Source organism: Callithrix jacchus, chromosome 18 (genome assembly GCF_049354715.1).
Source record: "Callithrix jacchus isolate 240 chromosome 18, calJac240_pri, whole genome shotgun sequence".
NCBI classification, from domain to species: domain Eukaryota; kingdom Metazoa; phylum Chordata; class Mammalia; order Primates; family Cebidae; genus Callithrix; species Callithrix jacchus.
Genome location: NC_133519.1, coordinates 16,048,906 through 16,076,008, shown reverse-complemented (window position 1 = coordinate 16,076,008; position 27,103 = coordinate 16,048,906). Strand labels below are relative to the sequence as shown.

The following is a 27,103-nucleotide window of genomic DNA, read 5'->3' as shown; positions in this document are numbered from 1 at the left end:
CAGCCGCCGCGGCCTCCAACCGCCGGCCGGCAGAGGGGCGATAGACCGCCTCTATCCGCTCGCCGCGGTCAGGAGGAGGAGGAGGAGCAGGGGGAGGCGAGCCGCATCGTCGCGCCGACGAGCCCAGGGAGATAGGTTGTCGTGATGCTAGACCCGCCAGCCTGGCAATTCCAGTCAAACGGCAAGTCCCGACTCTCTTTGCCTGTCCCTTTGCCTGTCACTTCCTCTCCTACCCCTGCAGCCGACAGGAATGGAACCTTCCCGCGAGGGGAATTGTGGGAGGCTCTCGCGCGAGGGTTGGAGGGTGCTGGGGGCCGGCGACGGTTGGTGGCCTTGGGGGCGGAGTACGGGGGAGAAGAGGAGGCAGAGGAGCAGGAGGAGGTTTAGGCTCGCGCTGCTGAGGGTACGCTTGAGGACCTGTGCGAGTTTGTGGGACCGCACGAGGAAGCGTCCCTGGGTGGGCGCGTACCGTCTGGCTGGCGCGCGGGGCGGCCGAAGGTGATGGTTGGTGGGAGCAGCTAGCTACGAGCCCGAAGACACTTGTACGCGTGCGGGCAGGGGTGCGCGCTACGCGGCCAGAGTCGGGCGGAGCGGGGGACGGTGGGGAAAAGCGGGAAGAGAGAGGAATGCGAGGTGGAGGGGCGCGAGGCGCCCTTCGCTCCCTCCCTCTGGAGGAGCTGCCGCCGCTCTTGCGGCCATTTTGGGTTCGCTTTGCGGAGGGGGAGACGATCCCAGTCTCGGCTGCGGGACCCGCCTCCCCTCAGTTTGCCCCCCTTAGCCCTCCACCTTTCCCTTCTCCTCTCTCGCATTTCCGCCAGTCCGCTCACCCTCCGGCCGCCTCCTGACAAGCGGGAGGAATCCGCCGTGAACCCAGGAGCCTGGCGGCCACCCCCCTTCCCCACTTCCCTGCACTCTCATCGCTCTCGGCCTGGGCCTCCGACACGGTGAGTAGAACGGTTTGGGCAGGCCTCGGGGCCTAAGCACTCTCTCAGCGATGGAATCCTGGGCTTCCTGGGAGCCACTGTCATCTCCCGGACCTGGACCTCCGGGAGAGCAGTGGTGAAGATGGGGGAAGGGAGAGCAGGGAGGGGGTTCCTGAGCCTACCGGGAAGTCCCTCCAGGCGGGGTGAAGGGGTGTCCCTGACGGGCGGACTCGCGGCTCCGGGGAGGGGGCTGGAAAGTAAGCGAGTGGAGGCGGAGTCGCTGTGCCCCTGACGGGTTAGTTTGTGTTTGTAGGCATGATCGGAGCCTCCCCCATAGTCCAGTTTGTGTGTGTTTGATTAAAGGATAAGCGTGTTGGAGGACACGATCTTGAGAGGGGAGTTGACCTGTACGACAAGGTCTGTGGTGTCCCTGCCGCGTTGAACGGTACGTAGGAACGACGGGATGATCTCAGTGTTGCGAGCTTAATAAATGTCGCTGGTTAGTTTGTACATGGAAAGAGATGTTTTTGATCTAGAAGACAGATGGTCTGTTGGTGTGTAGCGGCTGTGTTTGAGTGTGTGTGCGAGGATGGAAAGTGTTTCCGGAAGAGTTTGCCTTTATTTGTGTAAGTGTAATGGCGTTCCCCTATAAGTGAGCTTATTTCTTGAATAAATGTTGGGAGATTCCTTGCAGGTTGATATGTGTGTGTATTTTAGGGATTGGGAGCCCTTAGTTACTTGTTGGGAAAGAGCGGTAATGGCAGTGTTCTATACAGCATGTGTCTGTGGGGTGAGGGAGGGGAGAAACTTGCCATAGCCAGTAGTGGTCTGAAGAATAGTTTGTGTCCACCAGGCCCATAGCCAGTAGTGGTCTGAAGAATAGTTTGTGTCCACCAGGCGTGGTGGCTCTCACCTATAATCCCAGCACTTTGAGAGGCTGAGGTGGGGGGATTTCGTGAACCCAGGAGTTATGGACTAGCCTGGGCAACATAGTGAAACCTTGTTTCTACAAAAAAATGTAAAAAATTAGCCGGCCGTGGTGGTGCATACCTGTAGTCCCAGCTCCTTGGGAGGCTGAGGCAGAATGATCGCTTGAGCCCAGGAGGCAGATATTGCAGTGAGTTGAGATCACACCCACTGCACTCCAGCCTGGTGACAGAGCAAGACTCTGTCTCAAAAAAAAAAAAAAAACTTTAAAAGAGGGGAATGATGTTAGGTGATAGAGGAAGTAGCCAGGGACCAGATAACATAGGGACTTAAAGACTTGACTAGATACCTAGTTTTGTATTTTAGGTTTTATAGGAAGCAGGGAAGTGACTCGATCTAATATATACACTTTGAAAGACAAGAATGATGCAATCACGTTGAGACGCCATTGTGATAGTTGAGGCACAAGCTGATTGTGGGGTTGAACCTAGAGTGTACCGGTAGGTGGATTTGGGATATATTTTGAAGGTTGTGGAAATAGTAACTTGCTGATGGTTTGGATGTGGGATCAGAGTAAAAGAGAAGTCAAGGATGACCTCAGTGATGGCCTGAGCAGTTGGATGCTTTTTTCTTTGATGAGGAACACTATGGGAGAAGCACATTGTAGGCAGTAGAGAAATTAGGAATTTGGTTTGGATATACAGTTGTCCCTTGGTATCTGTGAGGGTTTGGTTCCCCGAGGATACCAAAATCCATGGATGCTCCAGTCCCTTATATAAGATGTAGACTGTTTGCATATAATCTATGCATATCCTCTTGAATACCTAAAAAAAAATTTTTTTTTAAGACAGGGTCTTGCTCTGTCATCCAAGCTGGAGTGCAGTGGTGTGGTCATAGCTCACTGCAACCTCAAACACTGAGGTAAAGCTGTTTTCCCACTCAGCCTCCTGAGTAGATGGGTACAGATTCACAACACCATATTCAGCCAATTTTTCTTTGTTTTTGAAGAAACCGAGTCTCACTTTGTTGCCCAGGCTGGTTTTGAACTCCCTCTTTGTATACATTTTTAAAAACATTTTTCCTGAGCTGGAATCTTGCTCTGTCACCCTAGCTGGAGTTCAGTGGTGCAATCTCAGCTCCCTGCAATCTCCACCTCTTTGGTTCAAGCGATTCTCATGTGTCAGCCTCCCAAGTAGCTGAGAGTACAAGCGTGTTCCATCATGCTTGTCAAATTTTTGTTTTGTTTTGTTTTTTTTAGATGGAATTTTTGCTCTTGTCGTTCAGACTAGAGTACAGTGGTATGATCTCGGCTCACTGCAACCTCTGCCTCCCAGGTTCAAGTGATTCTTCTGCCTCAGCCTCCCGAGTAGCTGGGATTACAGGTGTGTGCTCCCACACCCAGCTAATTTTTGTATTTTTAGTAGAGATGGGTTTTCACCATGTTGGCCAGGCAGGTCTTGAACTCCTGACCTCAGGTGATCCACCCGCCTCAGCCTCCTGAGTAGCTGGGACTACAGAAACATACCACCACTGGCTAATTAATTAGCTAACCATACCTGGCTAATTTTTTTGTTTGTTTTTTTAGTAGAGATGAGGTTTCGCTATGTTGGTCAGACTTGTCTCAAACGCCTGACCTCAAATGATCGGCCTCCCAAAGTGCTGGGATTACAGGTGATTACAGGCATGACCCACCATACCTGGCCTGTTGGATATTTTTTATGTTGGGAAAAATTTATCCATAATGCCAGGACTAAAAGAATCTTCTGATAATTTTAGGTCTAATAGTATCCTGGCCGAAAACCTTTAACATGTTCTAACTAGTCAAGATGTAGAGACAAACATAACATGGTTTTTGACCAAATATATTTTTATCTTCTAAATAAAATAGCTTTGTGTGTCAGAGATCAGAACACTCATTTTACCTGATACCAAAAACCAGAATGCTGGGTGGCTAGAATGGTCATTACCTTCCTAGATACCCATTGTAGAGGAACACATAGGTAAAACAAATGAATAAAAGTTTTAAAAATGAGATAAAGATTTGAAGCTCTTTACCCATTAACATGATAATCATTTCGGCTTTGAAAATTTATAGAACAAGAGTGAGAACTCAGAACAAGAACTCTGAGGAAAAAAAAAAAGATCAAGCTGCCTCCTAATTTTTCATTTAGTCTGTCATTGGGCATTGTCAAACTATATTTAGAGATTCTGGTCTTCATCTGGAGACTTAATGAGTTGTGTAATATCTTGTATACATGTGTAAGATATTGCTGGGTGTGGTGAGTTACATATATAATCCCAGCACTTTGGGAGTATGAAGTGGGAGGATCGTTGGGGCCCAGGAGTTTGAGACCAGCCTGGGCAACATAGCAAGTCCCTATCTCTATTTAAAAAAAAAAAAAAATCCTAAATGTAGAACTTTAAATTTATCCTCATATGTTCTATCCAGTTTTGAGAAAATATAATTTTGAATTTTCGATCAATTGGATTTGCAGTCCCTTTCAGCTTTACGTCATCTACAGATTTGTTAAGTATGTTCTCTGGGTCTTCTCAGTCCCTGATGGAGTTCTTGAATAGTTCAGGTCCAAAGACAGGGTCCTGTGAAACATTGTTGGAAGCTTGTCTTTCTCTTTTTTTTTTCTTTTTTGGAGACAGTGTCTTGCTCTCTCACCCAAGCTGAAATGATGCAGTGACACGATCTCGACTCACTGTAACTTCTGCCTCTTGGACCCAAGAGATTCTCACCTCAGCCTCTCAAGTATCTGGGACTGTAGGTATGTACCACCAAGCCCAGCTAAATTTTTTTGTGGATATGTTGACATTTTGCCCAGGCTGGGAGACTCGTCTCTTGATTCCATTCAGTACTGTGTGGGTTTGGATATGCCGTCTACTCGTAAAATCATCTAGCTCACATTTTCTCCTGGTCTTCTTCCTTATTAGAATTTTAGCTTCCTGAGAATAGAACTAACAGTCTCTCTCTCTCTTTCTTTCTCTCTCTCTCTCTTATTCTCTCATATATCCCAAGTGTCTAAAACGGATTGAAGCATAGTTAGTATAGTTAGTGCTCAATAAATATTTTTGAATAAATGAATTAAGGATAGCTGGGTGTGTTGGCGCATGCCTGTAACCCCAGCACTTTGGGAAGCCAAGGCAGGTGGATCATTGGAGCTCAGGAGTTCAAGACCAGCTTGGGCAACATGGGGAAAGAGATGGCTCTACAAACTATAGAAGAAGAATTAGCCAGGTATGGTAGCACACCCCTATGGTCCCAGCTACTTGGAGGGCTGAAGTGGGAGAATCGCTTGTGCCTGGGAGGCAGAAATTGCAGTGAGCTGAGATCAAAGCCACTGCCCTCCAGCTCGGGTAACAGTGAGACCCTGTCTCAAAAATAAAAGGGATAGATATGAAGAATTTGTCAGATGCCTTGTTGAAAATATCATGCATACGGCTGGGAGCGGTGGTTCAAGCCTGTAATCTCAGCACTTTGGGAGGCCGAGGCGGGTGGATCACGAGGTCAAGAGATCAAGACCATCCTGGTCAACATGGTGAAACCCCGCCTCTACTAAAAATACAAAAAATTAGCTGGGCATGGTGGTGCATGCCTGTAATCCCAGCTACGAGGCTGAGGCAGGAGAATTGCCTGAAGCCAGGAGGCGGAGGTTGCGGTGAGCCAAGATCGCGCCATTGCACTCCAACCTGGGTAACGAGCGAAACTCCATCTCAAAAAAAAAAAAAAAAAAAAGAAGAAAATATCATGCATTGTATTCATGGAATTCCTGCTTATTGTAAAATGAATCTGACTTACATCGACAACATACTATTTGGCTTTTTTGCAGAAAAGGAAGAAAATGAGCTGATGGAAGATCTGTTTGACACTGTGAGTAATGAAGCTCAAGTAGGAACATGGGATTGTAAGTTGGTTCTCCAACAAAATGTGTCCTTTGGTCTCTGTGAGGCTCCCTCTAGAAGAGGAGAGTCTGACCAAACCAATTCTCCTTTTAGTCCACCTGGTAAAGACTATGACAACAAGGGAAATTTGCTACCTAATAGACTCTTGATTATCCACATGTAGGTTATTCTTATTAAAATTTTCCTTGAAGCTGTTTTTCTTTCTTTCTTTTCTTTTCTTTTTTTTTTTTTTTTTTTAAAGGCATAGTCTCACTCTGTCACCCACGTTCTGGAGAGTACAGTGGTGAAATGTCAGCTCACAGCAGCCTCAACCTCCTGGGCTCAGGTGATCCTCCCATCTAAGCCTCCTGAGTAGCTGGGACTACAAGCCAGGCCAATTCTTTTGTGTTTTGTAGAGACAGGGTCTCATCATATTCTGGAACTCATGGGCTCAAGTCTTCCTGCCTCAACCTCCCAAAGTGCTGGGATTATAGGTGTGAGCCAGCACATCTGGCCCCTTAAAACTTTTGATGGCTTCCCCTACTATCATTTGGTGTGTCCTTAAAGATTACCAACTAGTTTTAAACTATTTTGCATACAAGTAATTACCTTTGCCATAAATTGGTCTCAGGAGATATTTCTGTTTAAGAGATTGATCATTTTGAGTTACCCATGCTCTGTCTTTACTGTTACAAGTTGACTGGTTGAGCACCTTCTTTCCTAGCATTGTAGCCATCCCAAGTGTGGGGTTATGGGAATCCTGAGGTGAAAAACATTCTGACATAGGCTCTTTCTGGGTCCCAACATTATTAAAGTTTTGTTTATAGTTTTTACTTCTTTCTTCTCAATACTGGAGCATCATTCAGAGGCCCATTCCCCAGGAAAACTCTCCTTTTCCTTTGCCCACATTCCAAGATGAGATGGGATTCTCTGACATGGAAGATGACGGCCCAGAAGAGGAGGAACGTGTGGCTGAGCCTCGACCTAACTTTAACACCCCTCAAGCTCTACATTAGGCTAGTTGAAGACCTTGAGATTTGGAATAGAGGAAAAGTTTATTTCTGAAAAGGTTTTCAGAAGTTGCAATTAACAATTTTTCATCCCCAACCAGCTTCTGTTACTGATGTAAGGATGCAGAGCCCTGTCAGGAGTTAGGTGTCAAGTGAAAAGTCTTGTTATGGGGCAGTGCAGCTGTAGGCCAAGCTGTAGTAGCTGGCATCCTTATCTGCTTCTCCAGGTGAGTGGTGCTGGAGAGGTATGTAGGTCTTTATGTGGCCAGCCACACAAACTACCCAATATTGTAATATCCAGTCTGTCTCTTTTGTTCTTTTTATGTGACATTAACATCTGCTAAATGTGACTGAAAATTTCTTAGTCACCTAGGCATTAGTGGTGCAAACCCTGAAGCACCTGCAGTAAGGAGTCTGAAACATTTGTGCTGACCCTTTTGCATGAAGTTGGAACTTGTGTCACAGCATCCAGAAAGTAGAGGCTTTAATGTTTTCCCCATTTTGTGGTGGACTTGCATCTACAGTGTATTCAGTTGTTACCCATTGTGAGTAGCAGCATGTAGTCATTAGGTGGATGGCTAGAGGTCAAAATGAAGTTTGTGCCATAAGTGGAACAAAGCAAGGGGAACAGACCCTCTAATTAATCCTGTGTTTGAACTTAATAGCATTACTAAGTAGAGAGCTTGGGATCCATCTGAAACCTAGGCCTTTAGGGAGCTTCCAATTTAGTGAAAAAGATATGCCAACCAATGTCTGAAAACTAGAAATGCCAGTCATTCACCATTACAACAAATATCACAATACAACTACACCAAAATTCTCAAGACTTTTAAGTCAGTATTTGACTTAGTATTTTAAGTTATGGTTCATAGAACAAAATTCTGGTATAGCAGAATGGAGCCATTTGTCCTGGGAACATATAATGGGATTTGATCAGTATGCATTTTGGTTTTGCTGATCAGCTCTTTGTAACTTCTTAAAATTTGGAAAGTATAGAACTAATTTAAAATTCTTATTAGAATTCAGTTACCTTCTGGTATTCAGTGGAATATAGTCATATATCATCTCATGGTGATACACTCTGTGAAATGTATCTTTAAACAATTTCATCATTGTGTAAACATCATAGAATGCACTTACATAAACAAATGGTTTTGTCTACTGTATACCTATTGCTCCCAGACTACAAACCTTTGCAGCATGGTACTGTACTGTACTGTACAGTTAAGCAATTGTAACAATGGTAAGAACATGTGAATGTAAACATATGAAAGATACAGTAATCTTACGGAACCACCTGGGTATATGTGGTTCTTTTTCTTTTTTCTTTTTTTTTTTTTTTTTTTTGAGGCGGAGTTTTGCTGTTGTTACCCAGACTGGAGTGCAATGGCACAATCTCGGTTCACCGCAACCTCCGCCTCCTGGGTTCAAGCAATTCTCCTGCCTAAGTCTCCTGAGTAGCTGGGACTACAGGCGCACACCACCATGCCCAGCTAATTTTTGTATTTTTAGTAGAGATGGGGTTTCACCTTGTTGACCAGGATGATCTCGATCTCTGGACCTCGTGATCTACCCGCCTCGGCCTCCCAAAGTGCTGAGATTATAGGGGTGAGCCACTGCGCCCGGCCTATGTGGTTCATTATTGACTGAAACATTATGTGGCACATGACTGTACTTGGGCAACTGCTGCTTCTCTTTCTGTTGCAAATATAAACTGTTTTAATCTTTGAATAAATAAAAATCCTGGATTCTGTAAGGCCATAGATAGTAAAAACATCTTTTGTTTTGTTTTGTTTTGAGACGGAGTCTCGTTCTGTCGTCCAGGCTGGAGTATCGGCTGGAGGCACAGTCTCGGCTTACTGTCACCTCCGCCTCCTGTTTCAAGTGATTCTCCTGCCTCAGCCTCCTGAATCGCTGGGACTACAGGTGCATGCCACCATGCCCAGCTAATTTTTGTATTTTTAGTAGAGACAGGGTTTCATGGTGTTAGCCTGGATGATCTCTATCTCCTGACTTGGTGGTCCACCTGCCTGGGCCTCCCAGAGTGCTGGGATTACAGGCATGAGCCACCACGCCCAGCCCATAAAAACATCTTAAAACACAATAAGAGAGAGAGGAAGAAGAAAAGACAGTCAAAACAAAAACCCTGGGAAGGTAAGTTATATGTGCTTCTTTTATCAGTGAATCTAAATAGTACTTATTAAAACTAAGTGCAGGCTATGTTTCCATTGTCTACTTTTTTATGCTTCTGCTCTTCTGTTTCTTCAGTTGTGGTAGTGCAGATGTTCAGGTTTGCAGTTCTCAGAAAAGATTGTATAGACAATCCCACAGTCCTTAGGTTTTTCCTCTGTGCTGCCCAAACCCACAGTAAATATTATAAAAGAAAATGTAATCTTTATCTGCAGCAACTATTGAAAAAAGTTATCATTTAACTATTGCTGTGAAATAGGGAGTTCCTTGAAATAGGATAACTTGCTTGTTTTAGCTACTTCAGCAGATCTTATTCTGATTGCATAGGGTATCAGCATGTACTTAATCGCTTAGGTGTCTTCTTCTCCCTTTACTTCAGAACTGACACACTAGGAATTTGAACTTTTGCTTCTGCCCTGCAAACAGTCTTTCCAAAGGGTAGTTAGGGTTAGGAACCTTGCAAGAGGAATTTAAAGGGATAAAAGAAGATAGCCTTCGTGGAGAGCAATATGGTAATATTTGAACTAACTTCTTGCTTCTGTTCATTTAAACTATCATGTACTTTAGTTATTTTGGTATATCTTTTCCTGCTTCACAGTAGAAGATCTTTGACTTGTTAAGAAAGCAAAGCAGTGTACCCTGAGTGGATAGGATATTGGGACAAGCTGGACCTGGAATGGAAGTAACAAGTAAATGAGAGAAGAAATGAGAATGACGAGTTCCCACCAGCTACTTGGCTGCTTTCTTACCAGATATTTCTTTTTTTTTTAGGGAAAGAAAAAAAGGAGTGAAGGAGAGGAAGAAAGAGGAAGAAAAGGAGAGAGAACAGAAATGTTGCTTTATTCTAAAAATGGGTATTAATAAAGGCCAATCAATATTTCATTTAAACCTATGAGTAGGTGTGATGTGATATTGACAAGAATGTATATTTTGTATATTTAAAGTGGAGAGCTCTATAAATATTTATTAAGTTTACTTGTTCCGGATCTGAGTTCAAGTCCTGGATAGCCTTATTAATTTTCTGTCTCGTTGAGTCTAAGTCTCTTTATAGGTCTTATGTATCCTAGTGTTAGGATCGTTAGCTCTTATTGTTGCATTGATCCTTTTACCATTATATCTTTGTTGCTTTAAAATCTATTTTATCAGATGCGAGAATTGCAGCTCCTACTTTTTATTTATTTATTTATTTTTGCTCTCCATTTAGTTGGTAAATCTTTCTCCATCCCTTTGTTTCGAGTCTTTGTGTATCCTTGCATGTGAAATGGGTCTGGATGTAGCATACCGTTGGGTTTTGGCTGTATCTTTTGATTAGGGGATTTAGTCGATTTAAATTTAGGATTACTGCCATTTGATGTTAACTGGCTGTTTTATCCATTCGTTGATGTAAATTCTTCTTTATGTTGATGCTCTTTGCTTTTTGGTATATTTTTAGAAAGGCTGATACTGGTTGTTTCTTTCTATGTGTAATGCTTCTTTCAAAAGCTCTTGTAAAGCAGGCCTGGTGGTAATAAAATCTCTTGAGTACTTGCTTGTTCATAAAAGATTATATTTTTCCTTCAGTTGTGAAGCTTAGTTTGGCTGGATATGAAATTCTGGGCTGAAAGTTCTGTTCTTTAAGGATGTTGAATATTGGCCCCCACTCTCTTCTAACTTGTAGGGTTTCTGCTGAGAGATCTGCTGTTAAGTCTGATAGGCTTCCCTTTGTGGGTAACCTGACCTTTCTCTCTGGCTGCCCTTAGTATTTTCTCCATATTTTACCATTATATCTTTGTTGATTTAAAATTTGAGCAACCCACTGTGCCGGCCAAAACAGCGGCGTTAAGACTGATGGTGCTTTTCTGCCCGAGAATCTCCAGTCTGGCTTCCTTCTTGAGTTCATAATAGGCAACTCTGCCTTCCCGGAGCTCCAAATGTCGGTCAGAAGGGGAACCAGTCCCGTTTACTCTGCACCAAGAGCTGCCGCGCTGAGGTGCTGGCAAAACTGCTGCGCCGGCCACAAGAGTCACGCTGGCAACCCGTGGGGCTCCTCCACTGGGAATCTTCTGGTCTGTGAGCGACAAAAATTTGTCTGAAAGTGTGGTGTCGTCTTGTTCTCTGCGGTTTCACTGGGAGCTGCAATCCCGAGATGTTAGCGATCAGCCATCTTGGATTGTTCTTCTCTTACCAGATATTTCTCTGTTCATAGATTTTTGTTTAATTTATTCTTCATTTGTATATTATTTGGAAGAGTAATTGTAGAAGAATGGGATGAAGTATAATACAGAATTTTCATGTTTGATGCATGCTAACTACTTTGGGAAAAGATTTGGATAAGACTGGGAGTTTGACTGTTGGCTAAAGTGAAATGGGGGATTAGCAGAAAGTGAACATTGTTCAGGCTCTTTGCTTATCATTGGAAAGAATTGGATGTGTTGTGTACCTACGAAAACACTCACTCAGTCATCTCCCTGTTTGGGAATAGGTTTGAGGAACCACTGGCCAACCTACTAAATGAACAACATCAGACAGTGAAGGAGCTATTTAAACAGCTGAAGATGAAGAAATCTTCAGCAAAAGAGCAGCCGGAGGTTAAACTCCAGTGTAAGGAAGTTTATCAGACTCTGATTCTGGACCCAGGACAGCGGAAGAGACTCCAGCAGCAGATGCAGCAGGTAATACTTTTCTTGGTCATGTTAATGTTGGATTATACCACAGCCTAACTCTGAGGCTTTGGTACAATCCAAAATTAGCAGCTTTGTAAAAGTAGAAATAGTTACCTTACTACCTGTTAAAACCATAGTATCAGCCGGGCGCGGTGGCTCACACCTATAATCCCAGCACTTTGGGAGGCCGAGGTGGGTGGATCACGAGGTCAAGAGATTGAGACTATCCTGGTCAACAAGGTGAAACCCCGTCTCTACTAAAAATACAAAAATTAGCTGGGCATGGTGGTGCGCGCCTGTAGTCCCAGCTACTCAGGAGGCTGAGTCAGGAGAATTGCTTGAACCCAGGAGGCGGAGGTTGCGGTGAGCCAAGATTGTGCCATTGCACTCCAGTCTGGGTAACAACAGTGAAACTCTGTCTCAAAAAAAAAAAAAAACTGTAGTATCTTCACATCAGTTACGGCTCAGGGAAGACAACACATACGGACCCTTATGGTATTCGGAATTACAGATTTCAAAGGGTCCTTAGTAATCTGTTTTGAAATTTAACAACCTTCACTGTTGTTTTTCCTTTTTTTAATCTCATTTCCTCTGGTTTGGGGTTAAACTTCCTCTGGTGCTGTCATTTTATTCAAGGGAACATGTCTGAGAAATACATGCCAAGATTCTGTGTTCTTGTACTCTTTCCAGAAGGCAAAATAGGTGTGATAAAGTTGCAAATATCTTGGTTAATGTCTCTCTGGAAGCTGGGTGCAGTGGCTCACACCTGTCATCCAAGCATTTTGGGAGGCTGAGCTGGGAGTTCAAGAGCAGCCTGGGCAACATAGCGAGACCCCATCTCTACAAAGAAATTAAAATAAACTGGGCGCGGTGGCTCACGCCTGTAATCCCAGCACTTTGAGAGCCCGAGGTGGGTGACCAGCCTGGCCAACATGGTGAAACCCTGTCTCTACTAAAATTATAAAAAAATTAGCTGGGCATGGTGGAGGATGCCTGTAATCCCAGCTACTCAGAAGGCTGAGGCAAGAGAATCACTTGAACCTGGGAGACAGAGGTTGCAGTGAGCTGAGATCATGCCACTGCACTCCAGCCCCGACGACAATGTGAGAGTCCATCTCAATAAAAAAAAAAGTAATAATAAAATGAATAAATAAGCCAGGCAATGCTGTTATAGACCTGTGGTCCCAGCTACTTGGGAGGCTGAGGTGGGAGGATTGGTTGAGCACAGGAGGTTGAGAGAGCATTGAGTCATCATGGCACCACTGCACTCCAAGCTGCATGACAGCATGACCCTATCTCCAGGGAAGGAAAAAATCTCTCTGGGTTCCTGAAATCACAATGTCATAACATGTCACTGCATTATTTTCTTTCTCTCCCCAGCATGTTCAGCTCTTGACCCAAATCCACCTTCTTGCCACCTGCGACCCCAATCTCAATCCAGAGGCCAGTACCACCAGGATATTTCTTGTAAGGTTCCAAATATCCCTAATTCTAAAGACTAGAATATGAAATTAGCTTGGCAGGTTATTTCTCACAATTATTTTTCTTTCAGGTATTTTTTATTGCTGTGCCTACTTTCTGTTATGGCTTCCTATGTTTGCTGAGTGAACATGAGCCACTGATTCACATAAAAGGACAAAGTGTATTCCGTTTTTTCTTTTTTCTTTCTTTTTTTTTTTTTTTTTTGAGATGGAGTCTCGCTCTGTCTCCCAGACTGGAGTGCAATGGCATGATCTTGGCTCACTGCAACCTCTGCCTCCTGAATTCAAGCAATTCTCTTGCTTCAGCCTCCTGAGTAGCTGGGATTACAGGCACCCACCACCATGCCCAGCTAATTTTTGTATTTTTAGTAGAGATAGGGTTTCACCAGGTTGGCCAGGCTTATCTCAAACTCCTGACCTCAGGTGATCCACCCGCCTCAGCCTCCCAAAGTGCTGGGATTATAGGCATGAGCCATTGCGCCCGGCCCCTTTTCTTTTTTTTGAGACAGGATCTTGCTCTTTCACCCAAGATAGAGTGCGGTGGCACAATCGCAGTTCACTGCAACCTCTGCCTCCCAGGTTCAAGTGATTCTCCTGCCTCAGGCTCCCAAGTAGCTGGGACTACAGGTGGACGCCACCACACCTGGGTAATTTTTTTGTATTTTTAGCAGAGACAGGGTTTCACCATGTTGGCCAGGCTGGTCTCGAACTCCTGACCTCAAGTGAAATGCCCGCCTTGGCCTCCCAAAGTACTGGGATTACAGCCGTGAGCCACTGTGTCTGGCCTGTCCTTCTGATATTTTTATTGGGTCCTCCTCATCTTTAGATCCACCCTGACTTCGTAGGTTTTTGGTACCGCTATTCATTTTATAAATGTTCAGGATGGGCATGGTGGCTCATGCCTGTAATTCCAGCACTTTGGGAGGCTGAGGTGGTCAAATCACTTGAGCCCAGGGGTTCAAGAACAGCCTGGGCAACAAGTAAGACCTGGACTGTATTCTTTGTTTAAAAGAATTTTAAATAAATTGTAAATAATACATATAGATGTTGAATTTATTATCCATTTATTAAGCACAATATTAGTGTGTGATGTGTAGAGCTAGTTTTGCTCAGGACATTTTGAGGTATTTTGGAGGAAGAGCTTTTAAATTTGAAATTTAGGCAGTTATGGTGGCTCATGCCAGCACTTTGGTAGATCAAGGTGGGAAGATTGCTTGAGCCCAGGAGTTTGAGACCAGCCTGGTCAGCATAGTAAGACCCCATCTCTACCAAAAAAAATTTTTTAAAAATTACTTGGGGATTGTACCAAGTCCCTGAGTTCCTGTAGTCCCAGCAACTTGGCAGGCTGAGGTAGGAGGATAAATTGAGCCTGGGAGGTTGAGGCTGCAGTGAGCTATGGTTATACCACTATACTTCACTCTAGCCTGAATGACAGTGAGAGCCTGTGTCACAGAAACAAATTTTAACTTATAAAAATTGCTCTGAACTTTTGTGCAGATAATGATAATTAAACATTCTCAGCTTCTTCAGTAAGACTTTTTGGAGTTTAAGAGTATATTTGCTAGTACTCTAAAATTTCCTTGGTGATCAACACAATGTCTTCACCTGTTACTGTTTTCAGAGGATGATGAGGAGTACTTTGTTGTAGGCATTATTTTGAGCTCAAAAGACAAAATGATTTTAAAAGTAATGGTCCTGGTTGGGGGCAGTGGCTCATGCCTGTAATCTCAGCACTGTGAGAAGCCGAAGCAGGCGAATTGTGAGCCCAGGAGTTCAAGATCAGCCTAGCCAACATGGCAAAACCCCATCTCTACAAAAAATACAAAAATTAGCTAGGTATGGAAGTGCATGCCTATAGTCCCAGCTTCATGGGAAGCAGAAGTGGAAGGATGGCTTGAGCTTGGGAAGAGTATATTGCAGTGAGCTGAGATCATGCCACTGCACTCCTGCCTGAGCGGCAGAGTGAAACTTTGTCTCAAAATAAATTAATTAATTAGTAGTCCTCATTCTTGAGACTCTTAATTCTAGCTTGGGAGCTAGACCACATATTCCTTAGTGAGAAATATCAAGTTTAAAAATAAAACAAGAATACAATCCCTGAATATCTGATAACTCAAAGAGGAGTCTTAATGGAGTAATATTTATTGTTTTACCCTGTAGTAGGAAGGGTCAGCTTCTTGTTTCAGTTTTTTTTTGAGACAGAGTCTTGCTCTGTCACCTAGGCTGGCGTGCAATGGCGCGCGATCTCAGTTCACTTCAACCTCTGCCTCCTGGATTCAAGCAATTCTCCTGCCTCAGCTTCCCGAGTAGCTGGGATTACAGGTGTGTGCCACCACATCTGGCTAATTTTTGTAGTTTTAGTAGAGATAGGGTTTCACCATGTTGGCCAGGCTGGTCTTGAACTCTTGACCTCATGATCCACCTGCCTCAGCCTCCTGAAGTGCTGGGATTACAGGCCTGAACCTCCGCACCCAGCCTCTTGTTTAGATTTTAAAGGCTGCTGGTATTGTCTGGAATTGTCTTAGATCTTCTTTGTGTCCTGTTTTCCCAGAAAGAGCTGGGAACCTTTGCTCAAAGCTCCATCGCCCTTCACCATCAGTACAACCCCAAGTTTCAGACCCTGTTCCAACCCTGTAACTTGATGGGAGCTATGCAGCTTATTGAAGACTTCAACACACATGTCAGCATTGACTGCAGCCCTCATAAAACTGTCAAGGAGACTGGTAGGAGACAGATGTGTCAGCTTTAAGTTTTTACTTGCGGTGAGAGGTGGTGGGAATCTTATCCCATAGATAACTTCCTAGGATACTTACCTAAGAATGGAGGACACAGGACATTTGTCATTTCTTCCTTCTCTCTTTTATTCTCCCTTTGTACTCATTATGAGTTCTAGAATTACATGATAATCTCTGGGCCTGGGTAAGGCATGGAGGCAGTGGACAGGATAGGAATATGGGAGGTAGAGATCTGAGGCTCAGTGCTAAGAATTGGAATTCAGCAATATGAGGGGTACGTATTAAGAGGCAAATGAAGACAAACTGGGCCTGGTAAAGATGAAAGTCAGGTGGTAAAATTTGGTCATCTTCAGGTTTTTACTCTTCATTAAGATCAACAAATTGTATTTACCCTACTGACTATAGTGTAAGTGATATCTCCATTCTGAATTCAATGTTGATTTGGGAGGTAGGCACAAGTTAGAGATTGTACTTTTGCAATGTTCAATATTTTAAAGAAATTTGCAGGGGTAGATTCTACCTTGGATTGAGTTAGTATTTTTTTGAGAAAATGTTTGCTGTTTACTTAAGCCAAATATTTGCTTCTGATTGTTTCCTGATACAGCAAATTAGTTGTGGTTTGTTCTGGATTTGGGTTTGTCTTTGGATTCTATTTTAAATCCTTGAGTCTTATCGTTAAATTGAATATAGTTGAATTTATATATATTATATCATAGACATGGATCCCTAACTACTTTAATAGCTGTATTAAATGATATGAAATGGTAATGAAAACCTGATTTAACACCAAATTATAGTAATACCTTGCACATCTAGTGTACTCTGTTTTTCTTCTAGAAATATAAAAATAACAGTTACAGAAGAAGAAATATGGATATAGTAGTTTTGTCTGTAGAAATGCAGAGGTGCCTGAAATTGAGAGCCTGAGAGAGGGAGACAGAAATGAACGAGACTGAATTGTCTCATTCCTTTTATGGTTCTGTTGTTCCCAACCTCCGGAGGAATCTGGGAGAACTTAAAGTTAAGTAAGGATCAAATAAAAGTAAAATTTGTAATACAGATTTGTGAGGGAGATTAAAGAAGTTGGCATCTTATCCTGGAAGAAAGCATTGTTGAAGGTCTCTTATCTTTCAAGGATTTAAAGGGGGAGGGAGGTAAAAATTTTTGAGCATACACTATGTGCCAGGTATTACTAGGTGCTTTTTAAGTGTTTGTTTTACTTAGTGACTAAAGTGTTCCTCACAGAAAGAATAAGAGAGTCAGCCAGGCACAGTGGCTCGCGCCTGTAATCCCAGCATTTAGGAGGTGAGGCAGGTGGATCTCGAGGTCAAGCAATCAAGACCACCCTGGCCAACATGGTGAAATCCATCCCATCTCTACTGAAAATATAAAAAATTAGATGGGTGTAGCGGCTCATGCCTGTAGTCCCAGCTATTCAGGAGGCTGAGACAGGAGAATCACTTGAACCTGGGAGGCAGCGGTTGCCGTGAGCTGAGATCACGCCACTGCACTCCAGCCTGGTGACAGAACAAGATTCCGTCTCAAAAAAAAAAAGAGAGAATAAGAGAGTCAACTAGTATTGCCATTGAATGGGTTTCCTTTGACATAATATTAGCTGAAGAAAGGCTGGAAACTTTTTGAGGATGGTGGGCAGATGGGAGGCAATCAAGTTAGATAAGGACAGCTCTACCTAAATGCAAAAATGCATTTACAGGCTTTTATGAAGCCCTCTTTTGCCCTAGAAATTGATTTATCAGAGATTTATTTTCTTACAGCCAATGAATTTCCCTGTTTACCAGAGCAAGTGGCTTGGATCCTGGCCACAAGCAAGGTTTTCATGTATCCAGAGTTACTTCCAGTGTGTTCCCTGAAGGCAAAGAATCCCCAGGGTAAGATCCTCTTCACCAAGGCTGAGGACAAGTAAGTGTTTACTCTGGGGGATCAAAACAGCAGAATATCCCAAGGAGAAGACATAGTTCCTTTGAGGAGTTTAGGGGAAGTAAGACTTGTATAGTAAGACACACACAAAAGACAAAAGGAAAAGCAGTATAGATGAGCAGAGTTCTCTAGGACATGCTTCTTCTAGCAGTGCCAAATACTGCTTTTTTGGGAGATGCCACACACATTTCTAAAAACTTTTATATAGGGCATGATGGCTAACGCCTATAGTCCCAACACTTTGAAAGGCCAAGGCAGAAGGTTCGCTTTTATTTTATATTATTATTTATTTATTTATTTATAGTCAGGGTCTTATTCTGTTACCTAGGCTGGAGTGCAGTGGTGCAGTCACAGCTCACTGCAGTCTTGAGCTACTGGGATCAAACGATCCTCCCCCATCAGCCTGCATGGAGTAGCTGGGACCACAGGCATGTGCCACCATACATGGCTAATTTTTTTTGTATAGGTGAGGGTCTCTCTATGTTGCCCAGGCTGCTCTTGAACTCCTGACCTCAAATGATCTGCCCACCCTGGCCTCCCAAAGTGCTGGAATTACAGGCATGAGCCACCGCACCCAGCCGGATTATGAACATTTTTATGCCCTTTGTGTGAATTGCCACACTATTATCAGCAAATATGTATATATGTAACCATGATTATATATTTTATGCCAGAGGGTAGTATTGGTGCCAGTTTAATTTGTCTGATAGGGTACCTAGTATTCATTTTATGTTTGTTTTATTAGAATCATTCTCCTTCCTTTGTGTTCTCTTTGAACTTCCTTTGTATTGTTAGTATACAGCTCATCATGATCTAAAGTTTGTTAATGATTTATGCCTAGTCTTGCTCCCACTTAATTGTGAACTATTTGATTCTTATTCATAATGCTTAATCAGTCAGTATTCACTAAATATCTGAAATTTACTACTGAGTAGTCACCAGCTTATACCAGAATTAGATGTAGAAAAAGTAGATTTTCAGCTGGGCGCAGTGGCTCACACCTCTAATCCCAGCACTTTGGGAGCCCGAGGCGGGTGGATCACAAGGTCAGGAGTTCAAGACCAGCCTGGCCAACATGGTGAAACCCCGTCTCTACTAAAAATGCAAAAATTAGCTGGGCTTGGTGACAGGCACCTGTAATCTCAGCTACTCAGGAGGCTGAGGCAAGAGAATATTGCTTGAACCCAGGAGGTGGAGGTCGTAGTAAGCCGAGATCGTGCCATTGTACTCTAGCCTGGGTGACAGAGCAAGACTGTCTCAAAAGAAAAAAAGAAAAAGTTGATTGGCCCGGCATGGTGGCTTAAACCTGTAATGTAAGCACTTTGGGAAGCTGAGGCAGGAGGATCGTTTGAGACAAGAGTCCAAGATCATCCTGGGCAACATAGTGAGAACTGGTCTCTACAAATAATGAAAGGAAACATTAGCCAGGCGTGGTAGCGAACATTTACGGTGTTCATAACAGATACTCAGGAGGCTAAAGTGTGGGAATCGCTTGAACCCAGGCAGTCAAGGTTGCAGTGCGCCGTAATCGTTCCAGCTTGGACAACAGAGCAAGACCCTGTCTGAAAAAAAATGAAAAGGTAGATTGGGCCATATGCCATGGCTCATACCTGTAATCCCAGCACTTTGGGAGGCTGAGACTGGGCAGTGACTTTGGCCTAGGAAGCAGAAGCTGCAGTGAGCTGCAGTTGTGCCACTGCACTCCAGCCTGGGTGATAGAATGAGACCTTGTCCCAAGAAAAAATAAAATAGAAAAATAGATTGTAAAATCTGTTAGTCTGGGAGGTATTTTAGAAGGAAGGACTATGAAGTGAGATTTAGTGTCATTGTTCTTTTCTCAGTTTGTTAGCTTTAGGACTGAAGCATTTTGAAGGGACTGAGTTTCCTAATCCTCTAATCAGCACGTACCTTCTAACCTGCAAGACTGCCCAACAACTGACGGTGAGAATCAAGAACCTCAACCTGAACAGAGCTCCTGACAACATCATTAAAGTGAGTGTTTTCTTCATGTGCCATCTGGGCACCTCACCAATAGGTACCCATTCTTTTCTCTTGTTATTCTCAAAGAAAAGACAGACCTTCTTTTATCTAAAGCTAATTTCTCCCACTTCTACAATACATTCCCCTGTTGCCTTTTCAGGGACATTGATTTATTCACTATGCTCCTCTGGAGTGTCTTCATCACCTAAAAGATTTCACAAATACATGTTCACAAATAATTCTCTTTCTTGAACTTTCTAGAAATGATATGCAGTATTCTACATATATGCTTTGTTTTTTTGTTTTGCTTTGTTTTTTGGTCAGATGGACTCTCACACTGTCATCCAGGTTGGGGTGCAAGAGTACAGTAGGGCAGTGGTACAGTCTCGGCTCACTGCAGCTTCCACCTCCCAGGTTCAAGTGATTATCCTGCCTCAGCCTTCCAAGTAGCTGAGATTACAAGGTGCCACCACCACACTCAGCTAATTTTTTGTGTTTTTAGTAGATACCGGGTTTCATTATGTTGGCCAGGCTGGTCTTGAACTTCTGACCTCAAGTGATCCGCAGGCATAAGCCACGGTGCCCGGCCTATATACTTTTTCTTAACTGTTGGTTGTTTGTTTGTTTATTGAGACAGTTTCGCCCTTGTCACCCAGGCTGGAGTACAGTGGTGCGATCTCGGCTCACTGCAACCTCTGCCTCCTGGGTTCAGGTGATTCTCCTGCCTCAGCCTCCCGAATAGCTAGGATTATAGGCCCCTGCCACCATGCCCAGCCGATTTTTGTATTTTATTGGAAACAGGGCTTCACCATGTTGGCCAGGCTGATCTCGAACTGCTGACCTCAGGTGATCCACCCACTTTGGCCTCCCAATGTGCTGGGATTACAGGTATGAGCCACTGCGCCTGGCCTTTTTAAAGTAGATACTTATTTATTTTTAGAGACAGGTTCTCGCTCTGTCATCCTGGCTGGAGTGTGTTGGCACATTCAGGTCACTGCAGCCTCAAACTCCTGGGTGATCCTTCCATTTCAGCCTTCCGAGTAGCTTGAACTATAGGTGCATGCCACCAAGGCTAGCTAATTATTTTATTTTATTTTTTTTGAGATAGAGTTTCGCTCTTGTTACCCAGGCTGGAGTGCAATGGCGCGATCTCGGCTCACCACAACCTCCGCCCCCTGGGTTCAGGCAATTCTCCTGCCTCAGCCTCCTGAGTAGCTGGGACTACAGGCACATGCCACCGTGCCCAGCTAATTTTTTGTATTTTTAGTGGAGACGGGGTTTCACCATGTTGACCAGATGGTCTCGATCTCTTGACCTCGTAATCCACCCGCCTCAGCCTCCCAAAGTGCTGGGATTACAGGCATGAGCCACTGCGCCCGGCCAATTATTTTATTTTATGTGAAAATGGTGTCATTTTGTTGCCCAGGCTGGTCTTGAAGTCCTGACCTCAAGCAGTCCTCTTGCCTCAGCTTTGCCTCCCAAAGTGTTGGGATTACAGGTGTGAGCTGCAGTGCCCATCCTTGGGTTTTGTTTTGTTTTCATATTTTTCTTGAGACGAGGTCTTACCCAGGCTGGAGTACAGTGGTACAGTTATAGTTCACTGCAGCCTTGAACTCCTAGGATCAAGCATTTTTCCGACATCAGCCTCCTAAGGAAATGGGATTATATATATGAGCCACTGTGCTTGGACATTAAATTTTTTTTTTTTTTTGAGACTGTCTCACTCTGTCACCCAGGCTGGAGTGCAGTGGCATAATTTCGGCTCACTGCAACCCCTGCCTACCAGGTTCAAGTGATCCTCTTTCCTTAGTCTCCTGAGTAGCTGGGACTGCAGGCACGCGCTACCACTCTTAGCTAATTTTTATATTTGTAGTAGAAATGGGATTTTGCCATGTTGGCCAGGCTGATCTCGAATTCCTGACCTCAGGTGATCTGCCCACCTCTGCCTCCCAAAATGCTGGGATTACCAGTGTGAGCCACTGTAACTGGCAAAAAAAAAAATTTCTTTTTAGAGATGGGTGTCCCTATATTGCCCAGGCTGGTCTTGAATTTTGGGCCTTAGGGATTTCTCCTGTTTCATCCTCTAAATGCTACTTCCTGGTGTATTGGATTTAGGCCTTATTTATTAACCATAAACCACAGAAGCTGAGGATTTACCTCTCTCATCACTTTCTTACTCCCACCACAAACATGCACATTTTCTGCTCTCCAAACTCCTCACTAGTAATTATGGTACAATTTTGGTTAGATTGTATTCAGGGTTTACATTGTAAGATTGTAAGGACTATATAAATGCTCTTCACAGCTCAACTATATTACTGTGATTACCTTGCCTTTCCTGCTGAGCATTTTGTTTCCCAGATCATCATCTTTCAGTGTGTTGAGGAATTCTAGATATTCTGTCACTTTTATCTAGAGGAAATTGCTCCCTGAGCCCTCTGACACTATTCCACTCTAAGCATGTTGCTCTCCAGGCTTGTTGCACTGATGTCTTCTTGGGCTGTTTCTTCATCATCATCCTGGGAATTCCTTTTGCTTCTTACTATGTTGGATCCTCTTATTTCCTGAATTCCACGTCTTTGCTTTGTATTAATTCTTCTTTTTTTTATTTTATTTTATTTTTTTGAGATGGAGTTTTACTCTTATTGCCCAGGCTGGAATGTAGTAGTGCGAGCTCAGCTAACTGCAACCTCCATCTCCCAGGTTCAAGCAATTCTCCTGCCTCACCCTCCCGAGTAGCTGGGATTACAGGCGCACCGGCCACCACACCTGATTTTTGTATTTGTGATAGAGAAGGGGTTTCACCATGTTGGTCAGGCTGGTATTGAACTCCTGACCTCACGCGATTCACTTGCCTCAGCCTCCCAAAGGGCTGGGATTACAGGTGTGAGCCACCCTGCCTGGCCCCTTTCCAGTAGCATTCTGAGCGAGAGTGCTTGGGAAGGGAATTTTCACATTTAAACCATCTCTATTCATGGTCTTTTGAATTGTCAGTTCAAATTGTCAGTTTCCTGGTTTGTTTGTTACAGTTTTTTTGTTTGTTTTTTGAGACACAGTCTCACTGTTGCTCACTGCAGCATCTGCCTCCTAGGTTTACGTGATTCTCCTGCCTCAGCCTCCTGAGTAGCTGGGATTACAGGTGTGTACCACCACACCAGGCCAATTGTTGTATTTTTAGTAGAGACAGGGTTTCGCCATGTTGGCCAGGCTGGTCTTGAACTCCTGACCTCAGGTGATCCCCCCCACCTTGGTCTCCCAAAATGCTGGGATGCCCAGCTGGTTTCCTAGTATTAATATTGTACCATATACCTGGTTTACATATATAACTCTTGGTACTATATAACATAAAAATATTATATTGGGAAAAACTGGTTGAAGAGTACATGGGATCTCTTGCTGCTATTTTTTTTGCAATTTCCTATGACTATTTCAAAATAAAAGGAAAAAATAATACTCTCTTCTGTCACTGTATCTAAAATTGTAGGTAGGAAATAATTTTTTTAAGAAGCTTTTAAGTGCCTCACTTCATTTTCTTCTAGCTCTTAGTGTAGTGTTTAGAAATTTTATGCCATTTAACTTATTTTATTTTATTTTTTGAGACAGGGTGCCACCCTTTTGCCCAGTCTGGAGTGTGCTCAATCGTGGCTCACTGCTGACTCCAACTGGGTATGCACCACTATGGCCAAGTAATTTTTTTTTTTTAACTTGGTCTTGCTATGTTGGCCAGGCTGGTCTCAAACTCCTGGAGTCAAGTGATCATCCTGTCTTGGCCTCCCAAAGTAATGGGATTATAGGCATGAGCCACAGCCCCATTTAACTCTTGAGTAACACTTTGTTACTCAAGCGTATAACTCTTGTGTAACACTTTATGTTATACAAAGAGCTGGGATTACAGGCCTGAGCCACTGTGCCCAGCCCTTTGTGTGTTTTTTTATGTATTTTTTTTTTTTACCTGCAACTGTCTTTTTGTATAACTCGATGTATGTTTTTAAAGGTAAGATGTCATTATGGTTCCACTTGACTCTCCCACTAGTCTATAAAGCTCCTTGAGAGCAGTAATTGCTTCCCTATGTGTGTGCTTAGCTTTTAGCACAGTGCGTATGACATAGAAAACATTCCGTGTATGTTGGATGAACAGTTGCTTGTCAGTGGTTTAAGTTCAGTTCTCATCTGCATTTACTCCTTTTTTTTGAGACAGAGTTTCACTCTGTTGCCCAGGCTGGAGTACAGTGGCGTGATCTTGTCTCACTGCTATCTCTGTGCCCTGCTGGGTTCAACCACTGGTTCTTGTGCCTCAGCCTCCCAAGTAGCTGGGATTACAGGTACCCACCACCACACCTGGTTGATTTTTATATTTTTAGTAGAAATGGGGTTTCACTTTATTGGCCAGGCCTGTCTCAAACTCCTCAAGTGATCTGCCAGCCTCCCAAATTGTTGGGATTACAGGTGTGAGCCATTGCACCCAGCCTATTTACTCTTAAAAGTGGACTGTCTCAGTCTTTTTTTTTCTTCCCTTCTAATGTCCTTTGCACCATCATTTGCTTAAAAGCTTAAGCAAATATTACATAAGCAGAATATGTGTGGGGGAAAAAAAGCTTTGATATGTCCATGGTTTAGATTATGATACTGTCTTTGCAGCTGTTGAACAGAAACAAATCTCAAGCCTGTAATCCCAGCACTTTGGGAGGCTGAGGCGGGTGGATCACAAGGTCAAGAGATCGAGACCATCCTGGTCAACATGGTGAAACCCCGTCTCTACAAAAAATACAAAAAATTAGCTGGGCATGGTGGTGCGTGCCTGTAATCCCAGCTACTCAAGAGGCCGAGGCAGGAGAATTGCCTGAACCCAGGAGGCGGAGGTTGTGGTAAGCCGAGATCACGCCATTGCACTCCAGCCTGGGTAACAAGAGCGAAACTCAGTCTCAAAAAAAAAAAAAAAAGAAAGAAATCTTAAATAAAACTGCTCTAGCAGCTGGGCACAGTGGCTCAAGCCTGTAATCCCAGCACTTCGGGAGGCCAAGGCGGGTGGATCACGAGGTCAAAAGATCGAGACCATCCTGGTCAACATGGTGAAACACTGTCTCTACTAAAAATACAAAAAAATTAGCTGGACATGGTGGTGCGTGCCTGTAATCCCAGCTACTCAGGAAGCTGAGGCAGGAGAATTGCCTGAACCCAGGAGGCGGAGGTTGTGGTGAGCTGAGATCGCGCCATTGCACTCCAGCCAGAGTAGCAAGAGCGAAACTCCGTCTCAAAAAACAAACAAACAAAAAAAAAACTGCTCTATCTGCTTCCTTTTCCCTCTATGACCTAAATTCTCCTGGCAGCCAGAATAGAGATCATCAATTAGAAAATAATGAATAATTATAAAATCTTTAGAGATTAGTTTAATTTGAAATGTACAAGTATTCAGCATGTGTTATTTACATATGTATATATATGGATGCTTGTGTATGTGGTTTTGTGTGTGAGAGAGGGTGTGTGTATGTCTCTCTCAACCCACCACCCGCCCCATTCACTAGCCTGACAGAGGGCATTGTTTCTGGAAAGAATGTAACTCATGAGCTGTTTTTTTTTTTCATGTTAAGTTTTATAAGAAGACCAAACAGCTACCAGTCTTATTAAAATGCTGTGAAGAGATCCAGCCACATCAGTGGAAGCCACCTATAGAGAGAGAAGAACACCGGCTCCCATTCTGGTTAAAGGTACAACCCTCTTCCTCAAAGTCTGTGGGAGGGAAAAGGTCACTGAAGAGAAGAGACTCTAAAGTGTATAATTGGAATGTGGTCTTTGTAGAAATTTGATATGCAGAGTCCCTTCTGGGAAAGATGCCTTGAGACTGTCTCAGATCCCTAAAACCTAGAAAGCCCTATCTTTTTCCCAGTTTCTGACATGTGCTGGATCAGAGTGTTCTTGTTTCCAATAGGCCAGTCTGCCATCCATCCAGGAAGAACTGCGGCACATGGCTGATGGTGCTAGAGAGGTAGGAAATGTGACTGGAACCACAGAGATCAGCTCAGATGGAGGCCTAGAGAAAGACAACTCGGAGTTGGGGAGTAAAACTCGGTACCCACTGCTATTGCCTAAGGGTGTAGTCCTGAAACTGAAGCCGGTTGCCAACTGTTTCCCCAGGAGGACTTGGAGGCAGAGGCGTTCATCAGTCCCGAAGCCCCTTTTTATTCAACCCAGCTCCTCTCTCCAGCCTAGCTTCAACCCTGGGAAAACACCAGCCCGATCAACTCATTCAGAAGCCCCTTCAAGCAAAATGATGGTCTGGATTCCTCACCTGATCCAGCCAGCCACTGTTTTACAGACAGTTCCAGGCGTCCCTCCACTGGGGGTGAGTGGAGGTGATGGTTTTGAGTCTCCTGCAGCACTGCCTGCTATGCCCCCTGAGGCCAGGACCAGCTTCCCTCTGTCTGAGTCCCAGACTTTGCTCTCTTCTGCCCCTGTGCCCAAGGTAATGCTGCCCTCCCTTGCCCCTTCTAAGTTTCGAAAGCCATACGTGAGACGGAGACCCTCAAAAAGAAGGGGAGCCAAGGCCTCTCCCTGTATGAAACCTGCCCCTGTTATCCATCCTGCACCTGTTATCTTCACTGTTCCTGCTACCACTGTGAAGATCGTGAGCCTTGGCAGTGGCTGTAACATGATCCAGCCTGTCAATGCAGCTGTGGCCCAGAGTCCCCAGACTATTCCCATCACCACCCTCTTGGTCAACCCTACTTCCTTCCCCTGTCCATTGAACCAGCCGCTTGTGGCCTCCTCTGTCTCACCCTTAATTGTTTCTGGCAATTCTGTGAATCTTCCTATATCATCCACCTCTGAAGATAAGGCCCAAGTGAATGTGGACATTGCTTGTGCTGTGGCTGATGGGAAAAATGCCTTTCAGGGCCTAGAACCCAAATTAGAGCCACAGGAACTATCCCCTCTCTGTGCTGCTGTTTTCCCCAAAGTAGAACATAGTCCAAGGCTTCCAACTACAGATAAAGAGTGCCAAGAAGGATTGTCAGAGAACAGTGCCTATCGCTGGACTGTTGTGAAAACAGAGGAAGGAAGACACACTCTGGAGCCACTGCCTCAGGGCATCCAGGAGTCTCTAAACAACTCTTCCCCTGGGGTTTCAGAGGAAATTGCCAAGATGGAACCTGAAGATGCTTGAGAGGAAATCATTGGCTTTCCTTGAGGCAGGATAACAGAGTCTGGAGACTGGGAGCCTTTACTTCAGCCTCTGATTGGTTGTACATAAGGTGTAACCAATAGGTAACCTCTAAAGGGTACTTAAACCCCGGAAGATTTTGCAACCCAGGCTACTGAGCAGCTTACTGTAATCCTGTTCCCATTCTGTGGAGTATACTTTTGCTTCAATAAATCTGTGCTTTTATTGCTTCA

General features: G+C 44.0%; 1 protein-coding gene across 42 annotated transcripts; it reads left to right on the top strand.

Annotated features, from left to right (window-relative positions):
* The first annotated feature begins 42 nt into the window (after positions 1 to 42).
* Positions 43 to 27,103, top strand: YY1AP1 (YY1 associated protein 1). Of its 42 annotated transcripts, XM_078355895.1 has the most exons (16): positions 300 to 403; positions 819 to 944; positions 1,287 to 1,368; positions 4,506 to 4,624; positions 5,687 to 5,727; positions 6,001 to 6,084; positions 8,549 to 8,902; positions 9,537 to 9,627; positions 9,710 to 9,792; positions 11,400 to 11,589; positions 12,961 to 13,047; positions 15,613 to 15,784; positions 17,572 to 17,716; positions 19,576 to 19,726; positions 25,303 to 25,419; positions 25,641 to 27,103. In XM_078355895.1, exons 9-16 carry the CDS (start codon positions 9,770 to 9,772, stop codon positions 26,871 to 26,873), a joined length of 2,118 nt encoding a protein of 705 aa, XP_078212021.1. In that variant the 5' UTR covers positions 300 to 403; positions 819 to 944; positions 1,287 to 1,368; positions 4,506 to 4,624; positions 5,687 to 5,727; positions 6,001 to 6,084; positions 8,549 to 8,902; positions 9,537 to 9,627; positions 9,710 to 9,769; the 3' UTR covers positions 26,874 to 27,103. The 42 variants fall into 42 exon arrangements, with proteins under 42 accessions (XP_078212037.1, XP_078212035.1, XP_078212032.1 ...); XM_078355911.1 differs by lacking the exons at positions 300 to 403; positions 6,001 to 6,084 and adding an exon at positions 43 to 181; XM_078355909.1 differs by lacking the exons at positions 300 to 403; positions 9,537 to 9,627 and adding an exon at positions 43 to 181.